At 39.9% G+C, this 20,436-nt stretch overlaps 1 protein-coding gene across 1 annotated transcript in view; it reads right to left on the bottom strand.

Annotated features, from left to right (window-relative positions):
- Positions 1-13,052: 13,052 nt before the first annotated feature.
- LOC147901585 (uncharacterized) overlaps positions 13,053-20,436 on the bottom strand; it is a 292,960-nt gene continuing 285,576 nt past the window's right edge. The window contains exon 20 of the mRNA XM_087375176.1: positions 13,053-13,505. Coding sequence (XP_087231302.1) covers positions 13,053-13,505 — 453 coding nt within the window. The remainder of the gene's footprint in view (positions 13,506-20,436) is intronic.

Here is a 20,436-nt window from a genome sequence, read left to right as displayed (position 1 = left end):
ATTTGCAAAAGAATTCATTCAACAAGAAAAATACATTTATTTCTCACACGTGGTGCTGGCACAGGCAAAACATGCCTTCTCTTGCTTATAGTCTAGGGTTTACTACGGTTTTATAATCAAACCATTTCAAATGTAGATTATGAGCTACTACATGTATTAATGCTAGCTTACATAGGAAAAGCAGCCTACAACATAAACGGCCTCACTATACACTGCACATTGCATTTACTATTACAAACAAAAAACTTAACCTCTCTCTCAAGGGAAAAGCTTGACATACTAATCCATCTTTATGAACAATTACAACTTATTATCTTTGATGAAATCTCATTAGTAGGAAGACGCACTTTAGATTTTGCAGACCTTCGCATGAGAACATTTAAAAGAAACCATTCATAATACTTTGAAAATGTCGATGTCATTTGTTGCTGTGGAGATTTATATCAAGCCAAACCAGTAAGAGATAGCTAGGTGTTCAAATCAGAAGAAGACTCATTACAAACAATGGCAAACACATACTGGCTCACAAAGCCATGATGCTATGAACTCAAAAAAACAATGCGCCAAAACAATAATGAGTTCATACAAACATTAAACTCCTTTAGAAACTATACACATACAAATGAACAAATACAATACATAAACCAATGTTGCCTTCATGAACCACCCAAAGACCATACTTTCCCCCACCTTTACTATACCAACCTTGAAACAAATAAACATAATGATAAAGTATTCCGTCAAGTAATAGTAAAAAATACAATATCAAAGCAATCAATACATTCAATAACGACAGTCATCTCTCTAAAATTTTAGAAAACTGTAAAGTAACAAATGGACCACGAACGACTATACAGATCAAACGAGGAATGCTAGTTGAATTATGTGCAGGGAATATTAACCAACAAGATGGATTAGTTAATGGCGCACAAGGAGTTTTTATGAGCATGTTCACCTATGACAATAATGACATTGTGTGGATTCACAATTTTAAAGCCCAAAAATTGGGAATGAAACCCGTCAAAATAACTACCATGCATACACTACAAACATCAATCGCAAATGGATACCCATATTCCGAGTTACAAGGGAAATACAAATTGGCCTTTCTAAAACAAATATCCTTACTCGACAACAATTCCCAATCCAAGCAGCTACTTCTACAACAATACACATAGCACAAGGTTTGACGATGGATAAGCTAGCTTTCTCACCAGTAGGAATTCGCATGCACGGCCTTGCATACATAGCACTTTCATGTGTTAAAAACATAGAGAACCTTTACTTACTTCAGCCACTTCAACAAGACCACCTCCTGGTAGACATATGTTCACAAAGAAATGAAAAGACTAACGACTCAATCAAAATGGGAAACGTTGAACAACAAAATCCATCAACACACAGACACAGCTATATTGTTACAATCTTTAAACACTAGGTCATTACATAGATACAAAGACGATATACAAGCCATAGAGTCACTTATCAACTCTGATATTATATGTTTGCAAGAAACAAGAACCGAACACTGCCAAACATATTTAACATCCAACTTTTAATATATAAACAATCACAACAATTGTATCCTAGTCCGGAAAGACATTGTCATTGAAAAATGCAGAAAAAATTTCACTATATGGAATTGAAATCATGACATCTGCAATCAAAACAAAACACGAAACATATGAAATTGTAAGCATATATAGACCACCATCTAAAAACACAAAAACATTCTCTCAATTGCTTCCCAAAAAATTATCAACAATTGCTAACACATAAAAACCAATTTTCATAGGAGACTTTAACATTGACATGCTTCAACAAACAACAAAATCACAAATGCTGCAAAACATTATGAACACTTTCGACTACACCCTTCAATGCCATCATGTCACAACAATATATGGGTTAGAACTAGATCACATTTGGACTAACATACCTAACAAAAAAAGTCACAGTGGATCTGCATATGTGTATTGGTCAAATCATTCTATGATTTACATACATGTTGATACTTAACTCCTCGGAACAACCTTTAAATTAAAAAAAACCAACCATTAATTCAAGAAAAAACCAAAGCTAAAACAAACTAAACAAAATAAACTTTCATTTATAGACCCTAATCCATACACCTTCCACTGACCTTATACCAACTCCACCCTTCTCAAAGCAGGGCCTCAGTGGACCCTCCACCTTGTTTTTGTTAAATGCTCAGAAGTTTTTGGTAACCATTTGGTTTAATAAAGATTTTGGCAGAGTTTTCTTTCAAATAGACTCTTGTACAACTCAATGGATCTATATTGTTAAGTTTGGTGACTCTGATATGTATTTGATAGGACTTTTTGCTTCACCTATGATGATTCCTATATTGAGCAAAGTCATTATTCCTACACATCTCTCAACATGACCTATAAACCGGGACGGTGAATGATAGTGGCAGGGGAATTGTTATACAAAGATCAAGACTAGCTATGTCCAATCACTTTGTCAGGCGATGACATGGTCACAAGGATGACACAAGTCATGGTGATGACATGGTCACAAGGATGACACAAGTCATTAACAAGGTCACAAAATGACATGGAGAGGACATGGTCACCGGGATGGCATAGTCACATGGGGACATGGTCATCATCATGAGGACATATCACCCAAGCACATGGCCATGCATCAAGGGTCTTCATGTCATGAAGTCGTGCTCTACCAGCCTCTGTAGACCTGACTCATAGGTGGCCGAGATGTTTCATTCGATGGTGACTTGTTAGATACAGGGTGGCTGCACGTGGTGCACATGGATTAGTTACAATGCACCAACTTGGCACAAGCTGGCCATTGTAGAAGACATGAAGAGACTCAGCAGTGGTGGGATGGCTAAGGATGTGAGGACATCTAATAGGAGAGAGGAGGGGATTCCCCACTCGAAAGGTGAGGGTGAAGAGGGGAGATGAGGGGGATGTGGATTCATTTAGCATTGTATGGGGATTGAGAGTGAGAAGGAGAGAGGCTAGAGCTACAAGCTTGCATGTTGCATTGTTATGGTGTATTGCTTTCGTGGATGAGTGATCTCTGATCTATGCTTTAGAGAGATTGGTGTATGAGGATCCCTTCATTCTATTTTACGCACTTACTCGTGTTATGTTCTTGTCATTACTTTCTCCATTATCTTATCATCAACATTATTCCTTCTTATCTCCTTTCTGGGTTTGTTATTCATGTTCCGATTCCTGCACCCAGCACTCCAAAGCACCTTCGACTAGTGTTGTGTCATAGGTTCATGCATCATGTAGTATAGTGTAGTTGACATAGAGTTGTGTCATAGGTCTACGCATCATCCACTTCATGCTTCTCACATCAGTGGCCTTAGGCCTTCGGTAACACCTCTGGAAGTGAGCGGACCTCCCCCTTAGGCAGATTCCTTTTGGTTTGTCCCATCAACAGATGATCTTCTAAACTTCCTTGATACAAACAAAACTTTTTACCTTCTCTTCCAAAAAGGATAGTTGGTTTCAACCATTTCCTACAACACAGGTTCAAAATTGGGAGAAGTTTTGTGAATGCCATAAAATAGTAATTAGTGTCTCAAAAATAGCACAAGTATAAAATTATGTGACCCAAAAATCACCCTTTTGTTGTCTAGTCTTTGTAGATCCATTCCACAACCCCTGTAGTTGAGATTATAGTAAACAATATGCTCTACTATATAAAGAATACACCAATGTTGTAAACAATATAGTAAACCATATGCTCTACTAATAAAAGATATAAGAATGCACCAATGTTGATACAAATAAGTACAAAATCTGCCCTATAATTTGTAGTAAACAATGGGTCCAAATGGTAGCTCAATTATTCCTTGATGCCATCCATAAATGACTATCAAATGTTTCTCTAACAAACAATAACAAAGTGGTCCTACCATGTAAGAAATCAACCAAAATAATTCTCACCAAATTGTGATAAATATGCACATGAACTATCTATTGGTTGCTCAATTTGTTGCAAAGACAAAATTTCTAAAAAGGGGGGGAAATCAAGATTATAAACAAGGAGGTATCAATTATAGAATTTAATAGAGAATGAAATTTTCCAAAATGGCTCTAATGCTGATGGAGTTAGCACTTATAGAAAGGAGGTAGACCATAGTAACAATGTGATTCATCAACAATGACATTTTTGCTTTATTATGAGATATCTTTTGACATAATCCCATGAGTGGTACACTTTTATTTCATCACTATAGCCAATGATAACACATTTTTTACATTGTGGATCAAGGTTTCATCCTTCACTCATTGGGCACATGAGCATCTAGCGAAGCAAATATTCTAAGATGATTTATCTTGGGATTTTGGCCAATAAAAGCCTCTTCAAGAGTTGTATTGTACAAATAGTAGCTGAGATAATATTCACGTGTACAAAATAATAGTACGAATAATATTCATGCTTTTGCCCAAAAAACTCTATGCACATACTTCTCATCCCATCATGCATGTACTAGCACATTCTACACCACTGTATTTGTTCATTATGTAATCCCATTTGGTTGTGAAGTGTACTAGCATGTGAGCTACCTTTTGATCTCATAATATCTACATAAGTCATAAACTTGATGAGATACATCTCAATATTTTGATGTATTTGCTAGTTTCTTTTTGAACTTGCAAAGCTAAAAATTGCTTAAAAGCCTTAAATTTATTTACCATGAAATCAAACCATGTTTATTTAGAGGAGTCATTAATAAAAGTGATTTAGTACCATCCACCACCAAGAGATTGATGCTAATCATTTCCCCAAATCTTTGTATGTATCACACTGTCGTTATAAATCACGCTATCATTATATATACGTTACTCCTTTTCCAATTGTGGTGATTCGGTCAATCAAACAACATTTGTGGTTCTTGCATCAAATTGAGAAAATATTTATATGATGTTTTTTTGTTTGATAGAATTCATTTGGACAATGAGCTAGAGGAATCCTTGGGCTACCTTATTTTGCTTCTTGAAAAACAAGACTTTTGTCCTAACAAATATTACTGACTTTGGATTTATTATGATTGATAGCATTTGTGTGCTAAGAAGGCGTACCTATTGTATGAACTTCCAATTTTCAATCCTTTGGTAGAGTGAATCTTATTTACAATTTGGACTTATGAATACACAGCTTTTTCTAGTTAAATGTGACATTAGGCTCATTATCAACCATTCAAAAAAAGTACAAATATATTGAGAGAGGTCTAGCACATACATAACATCATTCAAACCTTTGTGCAACATGGGATATTATTGATTAGCATACAACATATTGATGTAATTTTGCATGGATGATCATGTGCAATGAACACATATTCTAAACATACAATGTGGAATCTAGATTCCTAAGAATCTATGAGACCCACTCTTCATGACATATGAGTAGTTGCTCTTGAGTTAACTAGCAATTCATGCTTATCACTTTGCTCATATTTAGTATTGCCTTCATTTGAAATATTCCTCTTTGGGGATTATACTAGCCTTTTGATCTTTGGGAAATTTGGTCTCCTATTGCAAATGCATGTTCACTACTTTTACACTCATTGGATCCTTGGCACAACTCATTCTGAGCTTGTTATAGAGCTCTTGGAGCATCAATCACACATGGTGTTTTAGTAGGGGTGTGGTTTAGTCCCTTCATGAGATCTGTCAACAAATCCTACATTACAAGTAACCACATGACCCCATTTTTTTCTGATAAACCTTTCATAGTTATAGCATAAACAAAGTGACTCACTATCGGTACAAAAGGTGTACCTCGAAGAACAAACAAAACTTAAAATATTTTTGTGGAGCCTCCAGGTAAATAAGATATCATCAAAGATTGCTTGTTCCAAAAAAAACATTACACAAAATTTATGTGTATTGTGATTAATGGTGTCAATTTGTTTTGCAAGTTCTTTTAAATTCAAGAGACATCATGACGACATTTTAAAGGAGTCTTTAAGGATATATTAAGCTTGTTCTCAAGGAGAAGAACTTTGCAAATCTTTTTGTGTCAAATATATTTACAAGTATCTTTCAAGAATCAATTAGATTATTCTTGCCATGGATAATCAAAATTATCTATCTTTGATGTTGACTTTGATCATATAAAAGGATTCTTTTTCCTTCTTATCTACTTTGAAATGATCAATTACATCAATGGTTTGACATGCAAATGTGCCATTGACAATGTCCCATAACTTCTTCAAGTTAGGAATATTCTTCATTTTAAATTTATAGTTTCCATAATTGTTATCATCAAGCTTGTTGTCTTGGTCCATAAAAATGATATTGCCCTATTGTGACATGATCTATAGATAAAGGCCTTTTATGCTTTCTAGTTTCCATTTATAAACGTATTAGTAAAATTTCCATTTATAGAAGTATAGGCCTTTGATGCTCCCTAGTTTCCATTTATAGAAGTATAGGCCTTTGATGCTCTCTAGTTTCCATTCATAGAAGTATTAATAAAATTTCTCATTTTGAGTACTTCACCTTAAAGCACGTGGTGTGCTTTTTTATGTAATTTAGATGGATCTTAGCTTGGAGTTTTGGGGGAAAAGACATGCACATCTAACTAAGTTGCTCACTTATGGCAAAATGAAGATAAATTATGAATTTTAACTTTATGACTATAAGTTACGATCCTTTGCAACTAAAATTCCCCTCCATTGAATAATAATTCAAAAAATTGCTAGATGATATGGAGGACAATCTACCTTTTATTGTTGAGTAATGTACTAGAGGGCAGGAGCCAAGATACTATACATCCTCATCCCCCTAATTATTCTATAAATGATAGGAAGAATAGAGGCCATAGGGTAAGGACCTATTCCTACTAGCAATCCAATTGAAGGAGGTGGAGAGAGAGCTAATCAAGCTCCTCCTCAAGAGAATGCTACTATTATAGCTTATATCAATGAAGAGTTGCATGATGAATTTATTTCCTAGCTTAAAGCATATGCTTTAATTGGTTTTCTTCATTGATATCGTCCCCCAACTACCTGCCTATGGTCTTGCATTAGGGATAAAGAAAGGATGTATAGTCACAAATGTGAAATCCTATATTTCGCCCTTTGTGTAAGTTGAATGATTTGACCTCCCTTTATCAATGTACAATCAAGTTGCTAATCTTTGTGTAGGCTTAGGTATAGCTATTGGTGTTGAAAAGGAGGAGTTTCTTGACCTGTGAGGGAACCCTTAAATGCTTCTAAATTGGGTTTGGTAGATTAGCTACCCAAGCCATCTTGATTATCCTAAGGAATAGCTAGGTTTGTGGAGAGCAACCTTTAGCTATAAAATCTTCCCAACACTTGTTTTTGATGTGGGATTTCTAGAGACGTTATCTTCTCAAGAAGACTAAACTATGCTTATGCCCCCTCCTTTCATACTTTAAAACAAGGGTGTCTCAAATGTAATTCCTATAGCTCAATAAGGAGAAGGAGGCAAATGTTGTTAAAGAGGCTCAATGAAAGAGACTCCATTAAATACATGCAAGTCATGAGGAAGGTCACCTTGAAGGAGCTCTCTGTTAAAAACACTCCTATAAAGTTTAGAGAAAAACAAGATTGACTTGGACCAAACCCCCTGGTGGAGTAATGATGATGAAGCTCTAGTTACTATTCTTAGCAATGCTAGAGCAAAGAATTTCAGCAAGAATTGAACTACACAAATGCCTTACTACTAGAAGAGCTATAATGACATTGAAGTTGAGATATTAGAGAAGCCCTTGATTGGATAAGATGAACTAAGGAAAGTGGCAAAAAACCTATTGTAGTACTTTAAAGCAAGAGACGACTATTTGAAGGTAATAGTGGGCAAGGTAATAGCCAAAGTTGAAAAAGGGGGGGCACATCATAAAAGTGGTAAATAAATCTTCCCTATTGTCTTTGAATATTTATGGGCTCACAGGGCATGATATAACTCCTTTACTCTCCAAAATGACTAAGGCATAATAGTATTTTCCTAGCCATTTAGAAGATCAAATTTGTCAAAGGTGTACTCTTGATATATTGATGAAAATATATTGGGATATAAAGATGGTAAAGATGTTGCTATTGGTTTTTTGGATGCCTTGGTCCTAAGTAACCATGCATGCTCTCTGACTAGGGTTTGTGGCCACCAAGTTATAAAAAATGCCATCTCTTAACCCTTGTCCAATTAGCTCTTTCCTAGTGAGAAGAGCAATTTCTTGTCATTACAGAGCATTCTGATCTTTTGATCAACACATTGGATCACTAACAATAAATTCATGGCAAGTCTTGGTACGTAAAGAACATCACAAATGAAATTTATATTTCCATTTGGAAGTTGAACTGGTATATTACTACTTCCCTTGATTGGAAGTGGATGTTTGTCTCCTAGATGATTCCTTTACTGTATAAAGCTTCTTGACACAATCATGCCTACAACACATGTGTTGTGATGCACCATAATTTATTATCCCACATCACGATCAGTTTTCTTGGATGCACTCAATGCTATACATAATTTGATATCCTTGATGTATATGTCGCTGCATGACCTGTTTGTGACGACAATTGACATTATTGTCCTTGCACAACACATTCTTCCTGAGGCATCACCCCTTTGTGACCCATCAGAAGCATATCCAACTTTTGCTACATGTTGCCTCCATGGTTTCTTGCCATTATTACCATTTGGCTTGGCCTTTTGCTTGCTACGACATTCTTTGGCAATGTGACCCAACTTGCGATATTCATAACATTTTATTTTGCTCTTTGCAGTGGCTTCTGCCTTTGTTGTCTTCGAGTGTTCTTTTGGTGTCCAGGCTTGGACTTAGAAATTTCACCATGTTATGCATTTCTCTAAGGCTTCTTGCCCTTGAACTGCATATTACACATCTTTGCCACCAGCGTGCCTTCAATATGGTCATCTCACAATCCTTTTCTCCAATCCTCCTCGTCGATCAATAGGATTATCAATTCCTCTGTTTTGATAGCCGTGCCTCTGGCAATCACTCCCACCCTAAGGCTCTCAAAGGACAGGGGTAAACTTGGGGGTATCCTTTCCATAAACTTTGCATCATCCATATCAAAGTCATTATGTCTCAATCTATCCTTGAGGATTTTCATATTGTTCAGATGTTCCAAAAAGGCATTACCTTCATCCATATGAAGTTTAGCCAACTGTGTCTTCAAATTAAGGCATGTGACCAATGTTTTTCCCTTACAGATGGACGTGAGCATTGTCCACACATCAAAGGCATTTGTCAAATGCATCACCTGGGCAAACATTTTCTTGAGGCATATTGTGAAAATATCCATGGATTTGGCATTCATCTTATCATAGGCATCCTTCTCAGCTTGTGTGGCATTGTGCGCTGGTGGTCAATTGCACTTTGCCATCAACAAACCTCGACAACTTCCTACTAATAAGCAAATTCTTTATGCGGCATTTCCAAATGTGCAAGTTTATTCCATTAAAGATAAGAGTGCCTGGCACACAAAATCCGCTCATGGATGTCATCTTAGTGATGCCTTAGCACTGACACTTGCACTTCTAGTACCGCTCCCCACCAAGAGTGCTAAAAATGCCAAATGAGCCTTACACAATAAAGAGCATAATGTACTCTTCATTCTAGTCCAGATAACTCAGCCTTTGGTTCCTAACGAAAATGGTATGCTCCCCCAAAAATTGATGCCCTTCTTTAAAGTTTAGAAATGTTTCTAGTTCTTTAGTGAAAGTAAAAATAAAATTTGTATCTTATCATGTATGATTTATTTTAAAGAATCTATGTTTTGGATCAAAGATATTAAGAATGAAAGAATAAATTACAGCATTTAAAGTTGTCTCCACAATTATACATGATAATCTAGCATAGACAAGAATAAGGGTCAAGCCTTGTTACAAAACTAATCCCCATACTAATTCACTCTCATGGTAGTAGTGCTTGTGATTCTCACATACTATAAGTAATTCACCATATTCTTTTAACCTTCTTAATACTATGAATATTTACCTTATGCTCATAACATTGCTTTAAAATTCAAAAAATGTTAAGAATTTAAAACAATCTCAACTTGATCCTTTCCGAAGTATACTAACATCCATAACTTAAACCAATGAAGTTTTTGTATTTGAAAAATTATATTTTAACAATAAAGTTCAAGCCTCTATCAATATGCTTCATCTGATCCTCATCTAGCATCCCATTAAGTTTGGTAATGGCATTGTTATAGGGGAAAAAATCCAAATGAAATGTTGATTAGTCAATTTATATCTACCTTTTTTTGCAACAAAAAAGAAGGTCACGTCCTTAAGGAGATTTGCAAATATTGATTGCAAACATTCTCAATTTGCTTTCTCAAAGTATTTTAACATCCATAATATGTTTACATATAAGAATGAATTACCAAACTTTTTATATGGAGGCAAGAGGAAAACATATTAAAAAAAGGATTTCGAGAAATAAAAGATATAATGTCAATATATTAAATAATGACATTGTTACAAAAAAAAGCCCAAACTTGGACATTTGATTACTTAGTTTCTCAATCTTCACCTTGTATCTTGTATGCATTTTCTACAACACAAAGTGTACAATACCTCATCCTCTTGGGGGAATCGTTCCACGCTTCTATTGCCACATTGAAAGGAGATGTGGATAATGTATAGAATTGTTGTTCATAAGCCCTCACACAGAAGTCCAAGTGTCTATCAAGCCTATTTTGGTTCTTGTTTTTTATATGCTCAAGCCTACTAAATGTGCTTTCATCTTCCACACTACCTATAATCATTACCATTAGAAGTTCAAAAAGCTTACCATTAGAAGTTCAAAAAGCTTTGCATATTCAAAAATCTATAGAAGTAATTGAGGGATTTGTGATTTTTGTTCCATGTGGCCTTTTGTACATGTGCCTTCATGGTCATTAAAAAAAAAGGCTTTGACTATTTAGTTTCTCCTCACATAAAATGGGATTTATAGCACAGCTATTTAAGTCCTTTAATTTGCAATACATGCTTGATAACATCCAAGTTCCTTTCAAATTGCATTACAATCTTTGTTATTCCACCAATACTAAGGATACATGATGGAAAAAGATTGCATCAACTTATGAGAAGGAAATCCATCTTCAAGTTCTTGAAGTAGAAGGCTCGCTGCAGAGTTAGTGTGCTGCTTCACATGCTAAATCGTTGCCAAAGGGATGTCATGGTTACAATAGCTTTTCGTGAACATCTTTCTTCCTCCAATGCACATCCTCCACTCACTTTGAAAAGGCTCTCTTTGACCACTACACACAACCAAATGCTAAGTACGACTATCATGTATAAAGCATTCGCTTGTGGTGCTGGTTGGCCTTTAATGAAATTATAAATATTTTCCAATATAAGAATACCACGTGCAATGTAACAAGATCACAATGAAAAGTGTCTCCATGTGCTCCTATAGAATCAAAACATCCACAGACTAACCACCAAGGGTTCTATAGATCTAAGCGTTACACTATTGATATACCCGATCATGGAATCCATGCATTTTTCAACTACAACCATCTAGCTCATGGAGTTTGGGTTGACAAACAAGGCCTTTCGATGACTAGAGGCCTATGTGACAACTCTGAACAAATGGATTTCAAGGGGGGGGGGGGGTAGTCCAGATGCGACGTGCTAGAGGCATCACTGGCTCCAAACCCACCTTGGGCCCAGTGCATAGACGATAGATGAAAATTTGAGCCCAAAAAAAAGTTATCACCTTTCTTAGTAACTATACCCCAATTCAACTAGCTGGAAAACTACTCAAAAATGTCGATGTTCTCATAAACCATAATGCTAAATCTTAATTCTATAGCTAGCCACAACTTTTTGGGTAGATTTATAATAGTTACGAATGTTCATTAAAAGGTCTAATGCATGAACGCTTTGGTGGGAATCACTTTACCAAACACAATTGAGTGGGTTATCCATGGTGTGCTTGTGTTATCAGACTGCGATATCTCAATAAGTAAACAATTAAATGTGCACTTTGCGATGTGTTTTAATGGCAAAATATCAAAAATTTGGCGACTATAACAATACATAAGGTATGAATAGCAGTTTTCTTCTGAAAATTCTGAACCCAGAATTTTCCAGCCAAAATCACTTGCAATCTATAGTTGAAATTCATCTTCAATTGTGGAACTATGATTCAACTTGTTTTCATTTAGCGTCTTCTTTAATGCAAGCGTCCACCATGACAACGTTTGGTCACCTCTGGAGTTATGAAGAAATCCATTTCAAATACTTTTGTATAAAATGGATGCTCTCGTGTGGGTGTGTGGGTATGTGTGCATGCGAGAGCATCCACTTATATTGCTCATGTGTGTGGGTGTGTGGGTATGTGTGCATGTGATCTGTTTTTTGTTTGGGTTCGCTACTGGGCACTCTAAACTCTGTGGAAGGATAGAAATCATAGACTCTTTGGTGATCCTACTTTTTCACTTTTTTCTTTCTTCAAGCACTTTTTGCAGCGATCTTTCTATGATTGCTTGCAAACTAAGTACATAGATCCTGATGTGTATCTGTCTTATACTGAGATCTGCTCGTGATGTTTTTTTTCCCATCCTGTTTTGGGATAGTGATTTTGTAATATAACACAACAAAAATTTCACCCAAAAAAAGAAGAAGAAAGAGAGCATGCATTAAATAGGGTGCTGGTGACATCGCTTGGGATGTCATTGCAACTAGTCCTACCTAGTTTATAGTTTATACTTCGTGAGGAGACTATTGTGAGGTTAAACAGTTTGTTTTGCTTTCACAAGATGAGTTTGCACATGCTTCTGGATTCATCTGTATTTTCAAAATACATTGTGTATTTCACAATATGCGTACAGAATTTTTAAGAGTATCATGCGTTCAAAGAATTGTAGGGGTTGGATTCAACTACACAGGAAATTAATACCAAAAAATACAATCCAGCTTTAAAGCCTCCGTATTTTTGCATTCCTATTCTCCCTAGTAATAAAATACAAGACATGAACATGAATGGCAAGAGCAACCGCTGGCGATTTTGTTAAAAGAAACAGCAATTTTGGTCTACTTGAAACTTTCACGGGATGAGTATGGCTTGTCCTTAACATTCCTGAAATGTTTCATGAGAACAACAGACACAGCTGCCTTACTTTCAGCTTCATATTTGTTTCTGGAAATGGGTGTACTCAATCTATGAGCACTACCAGTATTCAATTTCTTGAGATCCCATGAGTCCAAGGATCTGAATTGAGATAATTGAGCACAACAGGAGGTGTGTGAGACTTTGGAATATGTACAAGGGACTGTGCCTGAGAGCCTTGAGGAAGGATGCACACACATGGTCTCAAAAGTAAATGGAGTTACTTTCAATGCTACTTTTCCTGGAAGGGCTTGACCAGCAGTCATCCAACTTAGCGTTTGGCTTTCCATTGGTGTGGATGAGTCGCTTTGCATATGATTCAACTCGTATCCTCTTTCATTTCCATTCAATTGCATTTCAGCATCTAGCCGTTCATCCTGTTGACAAAAATCCACTCTTTAGCAGTAACTAAACTAACAAACACTCTTAATTGGCAACTTAAGTTACAACATGAATTCAATCACCATTATTTTAATCATGATCAACCTCATAAATGTTACATGCCTAGTATTAAGAGGGTGTTGAGAAAGCAAGAGGAGAGGCAGCCTAGGGCTGGTGGAAGAGCAAAATTGTGTTGATTTGGAGGGGGATACTGCTTGTGCTGTAGCTTAAAACACACGTCTTTCCTTGCTTAGTGGGAAGGCTTAATGGATGCAAGAAAATCAAGTCCATATTTACAAGGCCAGGACTGTTGGAAAGACTACGATGGAGGGGTTCCTCCTTGTTGGCTTCGCATATTTTGTTGGAAGAACATACAATCTTTAAAGAGATGGACACCAAAGTTTTGATTTGCATGTTTTTCTTGGCGGTCTTCCCTCGTTCTACATGCCTGCCACCAAAATCTGAATTGACTTGCTTCAAGAAGTAGGGCATCTCTTGAGGAAGCACACATTAGGTCGGTCAACTTGTTTAGCTTCACAAACAATATCCTTTAGTTTGAAGTGAGTGCATGGGTGATGTCTGGGGTAAGTGAAGCTTGAGGGAAAGATACATGTGGATAGGAGTTGGGCAACGTGGAAGTACCAAGGGGGGATAGCCCCTAGCAAGTAAGTGTCCATCTACTTGATGCGGGGGATTCTTTCACATCCAGGAGTATTATTGGCAAACAATAACTATTTGTGCGAGGAGCTGTTTTAGACTCTAATCCGATGCCACAATGCTTGAAGAATGGAGAAAGGAAAAAGAAAGCATCCATGGTTCATTGAAGACAAGTACAAGCTGCATGATAGGACGAGTTGGAATGTGCATGCCATTTTAAGAGGTTCCCCCCCCAGGGTTAGTAGTAGGGTTAGCTTCCTTTGTAGAGGATATATTCCTTAAGTTGGCTACTAATGTCCTAACATTTATGTGAATCAATTGTCAGTCATGAGTAGTTTGAGTGCTCCATGTGATGGTACCTATCATGGCACGGATGCTGCCAGGGCCTGTGTCCAGTCACCTACTGACCTGGCATACGTGAAACTCAGGGTCTTTGTCCCAATGTCTCGACTCCTTGTATGTAAAGAACTAGTATGCAATTTGATGGGTCAAGACTTGACTTGGGCGACCTCATATATGAAGAGTGCGGTGCATCTCTAGTTGAGGTAATCAATGACATTGTTCATATCTGTGTATCCATGGGTAAAAAGGCATTGATACCTCCCCTAAATCTCATAGTATTTGGGACATCATATCAAGACATGCTACTCCATCTCCACCTCATGTGTGTCACTAAGTGTACAGAGTCTCAAGTCTCTACGTTGTCGGGTAGTTGCAATCTAATGCTCTACCTGCATTTCTTTCTTTCTTTTGCCCTCGTGTTTCTCCTTCATGTCTCTCTCTTTATTTACTCTTCACTCACATGTTCTTTCTTTTTTTTCCAGAGAAAAGAAACTCCTATTAATGCTTGAAAAACATCAATGTTCTTCTCTTTCATGTCTCCTCCCTTTCTTATATACTCTCCTTTGTTGTGGATGATCATTGTCAGCTCATGGCATTCATCCTCCCTTCTTGTCAAAGTCTTTTGTGAGTGTGCTTGTTAGCTCCGACTTTTTTCTCCTCACACACCTTTTCACTTCCTCTCCCAGCTCTCTCTGTGCTTACCCTCTCTCTCTTGTATTTCCCTTCCTATTTCCTCTATTTCTCTATTTTGTTTGTCCTCATCAAATATCTCCTCTTGTGGATGACTGTTGTCATTTCACCCATGCCTGATTTGACACCCATTTGCCATAGGGGCCATTATAAGTGTGCAGACATAGATAACATCGTTCTTACAATGGTGGTCGACTTTGCAATTGGTGCAAGAGTGTCTGGTGCTCTTGGATTAGAAGGTGGGGTTTGCATTTCAGTTTCAGCCTCATGCTGCCTGTAATTATTGCAAATGGTTTGTTGATTCCAGCCAGGGCTTAGTGGAATTTTCTCCTCATATGGGGCTCTAAGATTGGGGTGCTCAATCTCTATGCACCGAATCTGAGATGCTTTTTGGAGGGAGGTTTGTACTTGGTTGCCACAAGCTAACTCTTGGATAGTAGGGAGGGACTTCAATATGGCAGAGCACCTCATTGAATATAGGGGGGGGTTTACAACAGAGTAGACTGGGATTTTTTAGAGGGTACTCTATCTCGCTTTGGTTTTTCAGATGCATGGATTAGAGGAGTATCCTCTCTCTACAGATCAGCCCATAGCCAGTTGCTCATTGGGGGGGTAAGAGGGGACAGGTTTCAGATTTCCAGATCAGTCCGCCAGGGATGTCCTCTTGCCCCGTTTCTTTTTCCATTTGTGGCGGAAGCTATGAGTATCTACATTAGATCTCAAGCTGATATTTATGGGCTGAGGCTTCCTATCCGCCGGGAAGAAGAGCTCCTGGATAGTGAGTTGGCAGATGACACGGCTGTTTTTTTGGATGCCTCCCCCAGGACACTCACTTCCTTTCGGACAGGATTTGTTTTGCACGGCTGCAGGTGCACACATTAATTGGCATAAATCCAGTGGTTTTTGGATTTGCGAGGATGACACCCCGGATTGGGGTAATGATATTGGCTTCACTTCGGTACAGAGGGGCGTCTCCGTCAGATATTTGGGCTGCCAGGTTGGGGTGGGCATCTCTCCTTCACAACAGTTTGCTCCGGTGTTGGAAAGCATCAGAAGAAAGCTCCTTTTCTAGAGCTCAGCCAAACTTGACTTGGCCTCCAGGGTGGTGGTGGTTAACTAGGTTCTTCTAGCCACAGCATGGTTTGTATGCTCTTGTTGGTGCCACTCTAGGTATGGTATCACTTAGCTTAAGAGGCCTGTACGAAACTTTTTATGGAGTGGTCTAGATGGCACAACTGATGTTACAGCCAGGGTGGCTTGGGAGACCTTGATTCTTCCTACAAGAGAAGGGGGTTTGAATATCATCGACCCACATCTACAGTGCAGAGCTTTACTCTGCAAGTTCGTTGTGAAAGGGCTTATGCCAGGGCAAGAGCCTTGGAAGGATTTTTTTATCAGATGCATACAGTCTCGCACGCCCACTTCAGGAGAGGATTGGACACACAGTACTAGATGGGTTTTCATCACAGCCCACCTCAGGTCTCCCTCTTCCCCTCTTATGGTTGCTATCCTAAAAGCATGGGCCAGCTTCAGGGGTACTCTTCGCAGGATTCCCCCATCCACCCGTGAAGAGATTGAAAGACAGCCTATCATGTGGAATGACAGAATTTTGGATGAGCTTGGCATACCACTTGGAGCTTCTCCTTACATGCAGTGGCCAAGATGGGAGAGGGGCCTTGCATCTACAGTGGGAGCATGGAAAGCCTTCAGGAAGCTTCCTGTAGACCGACAGGCCCAGATGGTTCTTAATCTCAGAGGGAGTGCAGGGAGAGTCCAACAGATTGATGCAGCCTTGCCCTTGGATTGGGTGGACACAGATGACATGCCTATAACTTGCTCCACCTGGATGAGGGCATTTTCTAGATTGGGAGTTCCTTTACAGGTGATTGCTTTTCTTGACACACATGAGGATGCCTTAGTTTTTGATGTTTCTTCGGGGGGCAGGATGTCCAGATCCACAGACGATATCTTGTTGGAGGTACCGTTTCAGCCAGTCAGGATAGTGGGCTTCATGGAGCATGGCTCTCTTTCACAGTGGTACTTGGATCTTGACCCGCTTCTCCTCGCCCTTGGCTCATGGAGGCTGTGGCTCTATGGAGGTGTCCCAATTAAGTTTTTGCAGTGGGACCCTGGGGAATGGGAATGGATAGATGAAGGGCACCGAGAGAAGGGCATCCCCTTCTTTCGTTACACAGTCAGTAATGCCAAGAAATTCCAGCTAAGCTGTAGGGGTAGGAGGCCCACCAGAGCTCATCATTGGGAGAACTTTCAGATTCCTGCTGACTTGCAGAAATTTTTTTGGCAGAGACTCTGGAAATCCCACCGGAACAGAAAAATCACTCTCTTCTTTTGGCTTTCTATTCATGGTGGGATAGCAGTAAACCATTGAAGATCCAGGTTAGGAGCTGACCTTCTTGCCCTCGCTGCCTTTCTGCTTTGGAGACAATACAGCACTGCCTTTGGGATTGCAGACAGGCGAGAATCATATGGAAGGGGATTGCAAGACTTTTCGGCACTTTTGTTCGCCTACCTTTCTATATGACCTGAGGATCAGTGGCTTGGCTTACTCTTTCAAGGCCCCAAGTATTTTTTGAGACACTTGATTCCTCTTGGGCTCTTCACATCCGACGACACCTTGTGGAGTCATGCTCTCTAGAGGATGTTCTGGCCACTCTTTTCAGGGCTGCTCACTCCTCGGTCGACTCTCCATGGGAGATCCTAGCTAGCATTGCAGCATGGCACATTTGGAGAGCCAGATGCACTGAGGCTTTGGAGGGTTCTCAGGTTCACCCTTCTCAGATCTTGGCCAGTACTTGGATAGATACGATACACACTCTGATGGCCATTTGGGTGAGCATGCAGGGATCATCTCGAGCAGCCTCCTCCAGGAGAGTTACTTTTCTCAGAGATTGGAGAGACTCTCCCTTCTTTGCTGAGACTTCTACAGGGTTGAGATGGCATTTTCAGCCTCAGCCTTGGTTTCTTTCTACCTCATTCCTTTGAGGTGTTTTTTATTACATGCTTAGCATGGTGTATTTCCCCACAGAGCTTGCTCTAGCGGGTTTCTTTCTTACTTAATAGAAGTCTCTTTTTTGGAAAAAAAAAAAAAGGGGGGGGGGACAATGGAAGGTGGGTTTCCTCCCTTTTGAGAGAGGGGCATGGGAAGAATTCATCCTCAGGATCGAAGGTAGAGACATTGGTTTGAGGATGAGTATTAGATCAATGAGGCCAGTCTTCCGTACTCCTGGTCTAATAGGAGACTCAAGGCTTATTCATGGCAAAAGTTCACTTGAGGTTGAGAGTAATGACTTTTTTTTTTCATTTACAATTTTGCACTTACTAATAAGTCCTTAAGGTTTCTCATACCACCCTTAGGTATTTGGCATGAAATTTTTAAACCTATTATCAAATTTGCGAGTCTTAATTTTCAAACTTTCATGCACATCAACAGTCTCTAAGGTGTTGATCATGGGAAACATATAAAGAAAACTTCCTGAAAGGGAACCAGTCTGTTTTCAAAGAACCTAGCTCACTACCTAGGGAATCTTTGAAACAGGTGTTGATCATGGGAAACATAATAAAGAAAACTTGCATGTGCTAGCCGCCCGCCACCTCCCCCTTTGATCCTCCCTCCCATCACCTTCCCCTTTCACCTTCGCCACCCCCACTTCCCCCCCCTTGCTCTGCTCGCTTTCGCCTCCCCTATTTTGTCCTCTCCGCTTGCTGTCACACCTCCTCGGCCCCTTTCTCCCCACGGCAAGTGCTTTCTACTCCTTGGCCCCTTCTCTGCCCCACTCTCCTTCCTCCAGCTTTGCCGTCTTCTTCTGGGCGCCTCCCCCCCCCCCCCTCTTCCACCAACCCCAGGCTTCTGTTTCAAACAGCGCGTGGGGGTTCTTTTTGGCCAGGCAGCTGCTATTTCGGGCTGCTGCGGGGGCTTTCTGGTCCTTGTCCTCCTCTGCTTTCTTCGAGCATAACCTTTGTGCTGGTGGGAAGGGCTGTAGTAGAAAGGCTTTGGGCAGGTCTATAGTAAGGCTTTTCTGCCGGGTTTCTTGCTAAGGTAGCCTCGAGCTGCCTTAGCCCCCTTTTTTCTCCTCCTTTGCTGGCTTTTTTGCCAGCACAGGTGGTTTTTTTGGGCTTACTGCAGCCTGCAGAACCCCTCCTTTTTCCTCCCTTTCCATCCTTCCTCTCATCCCATTCGCCTCTTCTTCTTGCTAGCTTGAGCAGTCCTTTGCTTTGTCTCCTTGGTCACTGCAATCCTAGTGGTGACCTTTTGGTCTAGCGAGGGGCTCTTATAGCAGCTCCCTTGACTCCCACAGCTCTTTGGATTTTCCTCTCCCCAAAGGACAAGCACAACGGGTGAAGATTGCAGTTCAGTCTTTGCAGGATAGAGCATTGGTGGACACATTGTAGTCTTCACACCCACGAGGAGCATGTTCAAGATTGCATACACGTGAGCTTGTGCTAGAGGGTGATCACATCTAGGAGGTCATGATCTATCGGAGAGGTGTCTTTCTTCTCCAATTAAGCTACCATGGCTTCATGTGGATGACATGGATTCGATGCACCATGTGCCGCAGTTTCCAATGACCCTCAGGTCTCCCCTCTTGCGAAGGAGTACCACTCCATTTTGTCTCCTATCAAAGAGTGTTTTGGCACAGTGCTTGAGTCTCCGCCGATAGCAGCCGTGACAGGGTCCTTCGACTCAGGGTGATAGTAGAGTACCCGAAGACCTGCTTGAGGAGATATCCCTCGACACCTTGGATGGTGTCTCTTTCCATTAGAGGGTCGAGGTTTCCAGACCCCTAGGGCAGTGCCTTTGTAGAGCCACTGCCTTGCGTAGAACAATGGCGGAAGGGCTGTGCAGCCACACCTTTGCACTCAGATAGATAGCCGCATGCGACCCACACTCCTTGGGTTGAGCCTTTCGAGGGGGCTTGAACTTGGGGATGAATTGAAGAAAATCGAGCAAGCGTGCCACGAAGAGCCATGGACACAGAGAACTCATCATCATCAAGCATGGCTGGGACCCTCACTAGCCTCCATGTCTCATGACGAGTAGGTTGAGGAAGCTCCCACAAGTCGACCTCGGATACTTGAGGGGGAGATCTTCTTCAATCTTCCATCTGACCCAGTTGTCCCAACCCACCCCCAGGGCCCCTGCCTAGTTCGTGAGTCTACTCTTAGCTCTCGCTCAAGGGAGGTGCCCCTTCCTAGCCCCTCCTCCTCATCACTCAATCC

Source organism: Dipteris shenzhenensis, chromosome 5 (genome assembly GCF_047967505.1).
Source record: "Dipteris shenzhenensis isolate YYH24624 ecotype China chromosome 5, Dip_SZ_1.0, whole genome shotgun sequence".
NCBI lineage: Eukaryota > Viridiplantae > Streptophyta > Polypodiopsida > Gleicheniales > Dipteridaceae > Dipteris > Dipteris shenzhenensis.
Note: the sequence above shows the minus strand (reverse complement) of the source record. Positions and strands in the feature narration are given on the sequence as shown.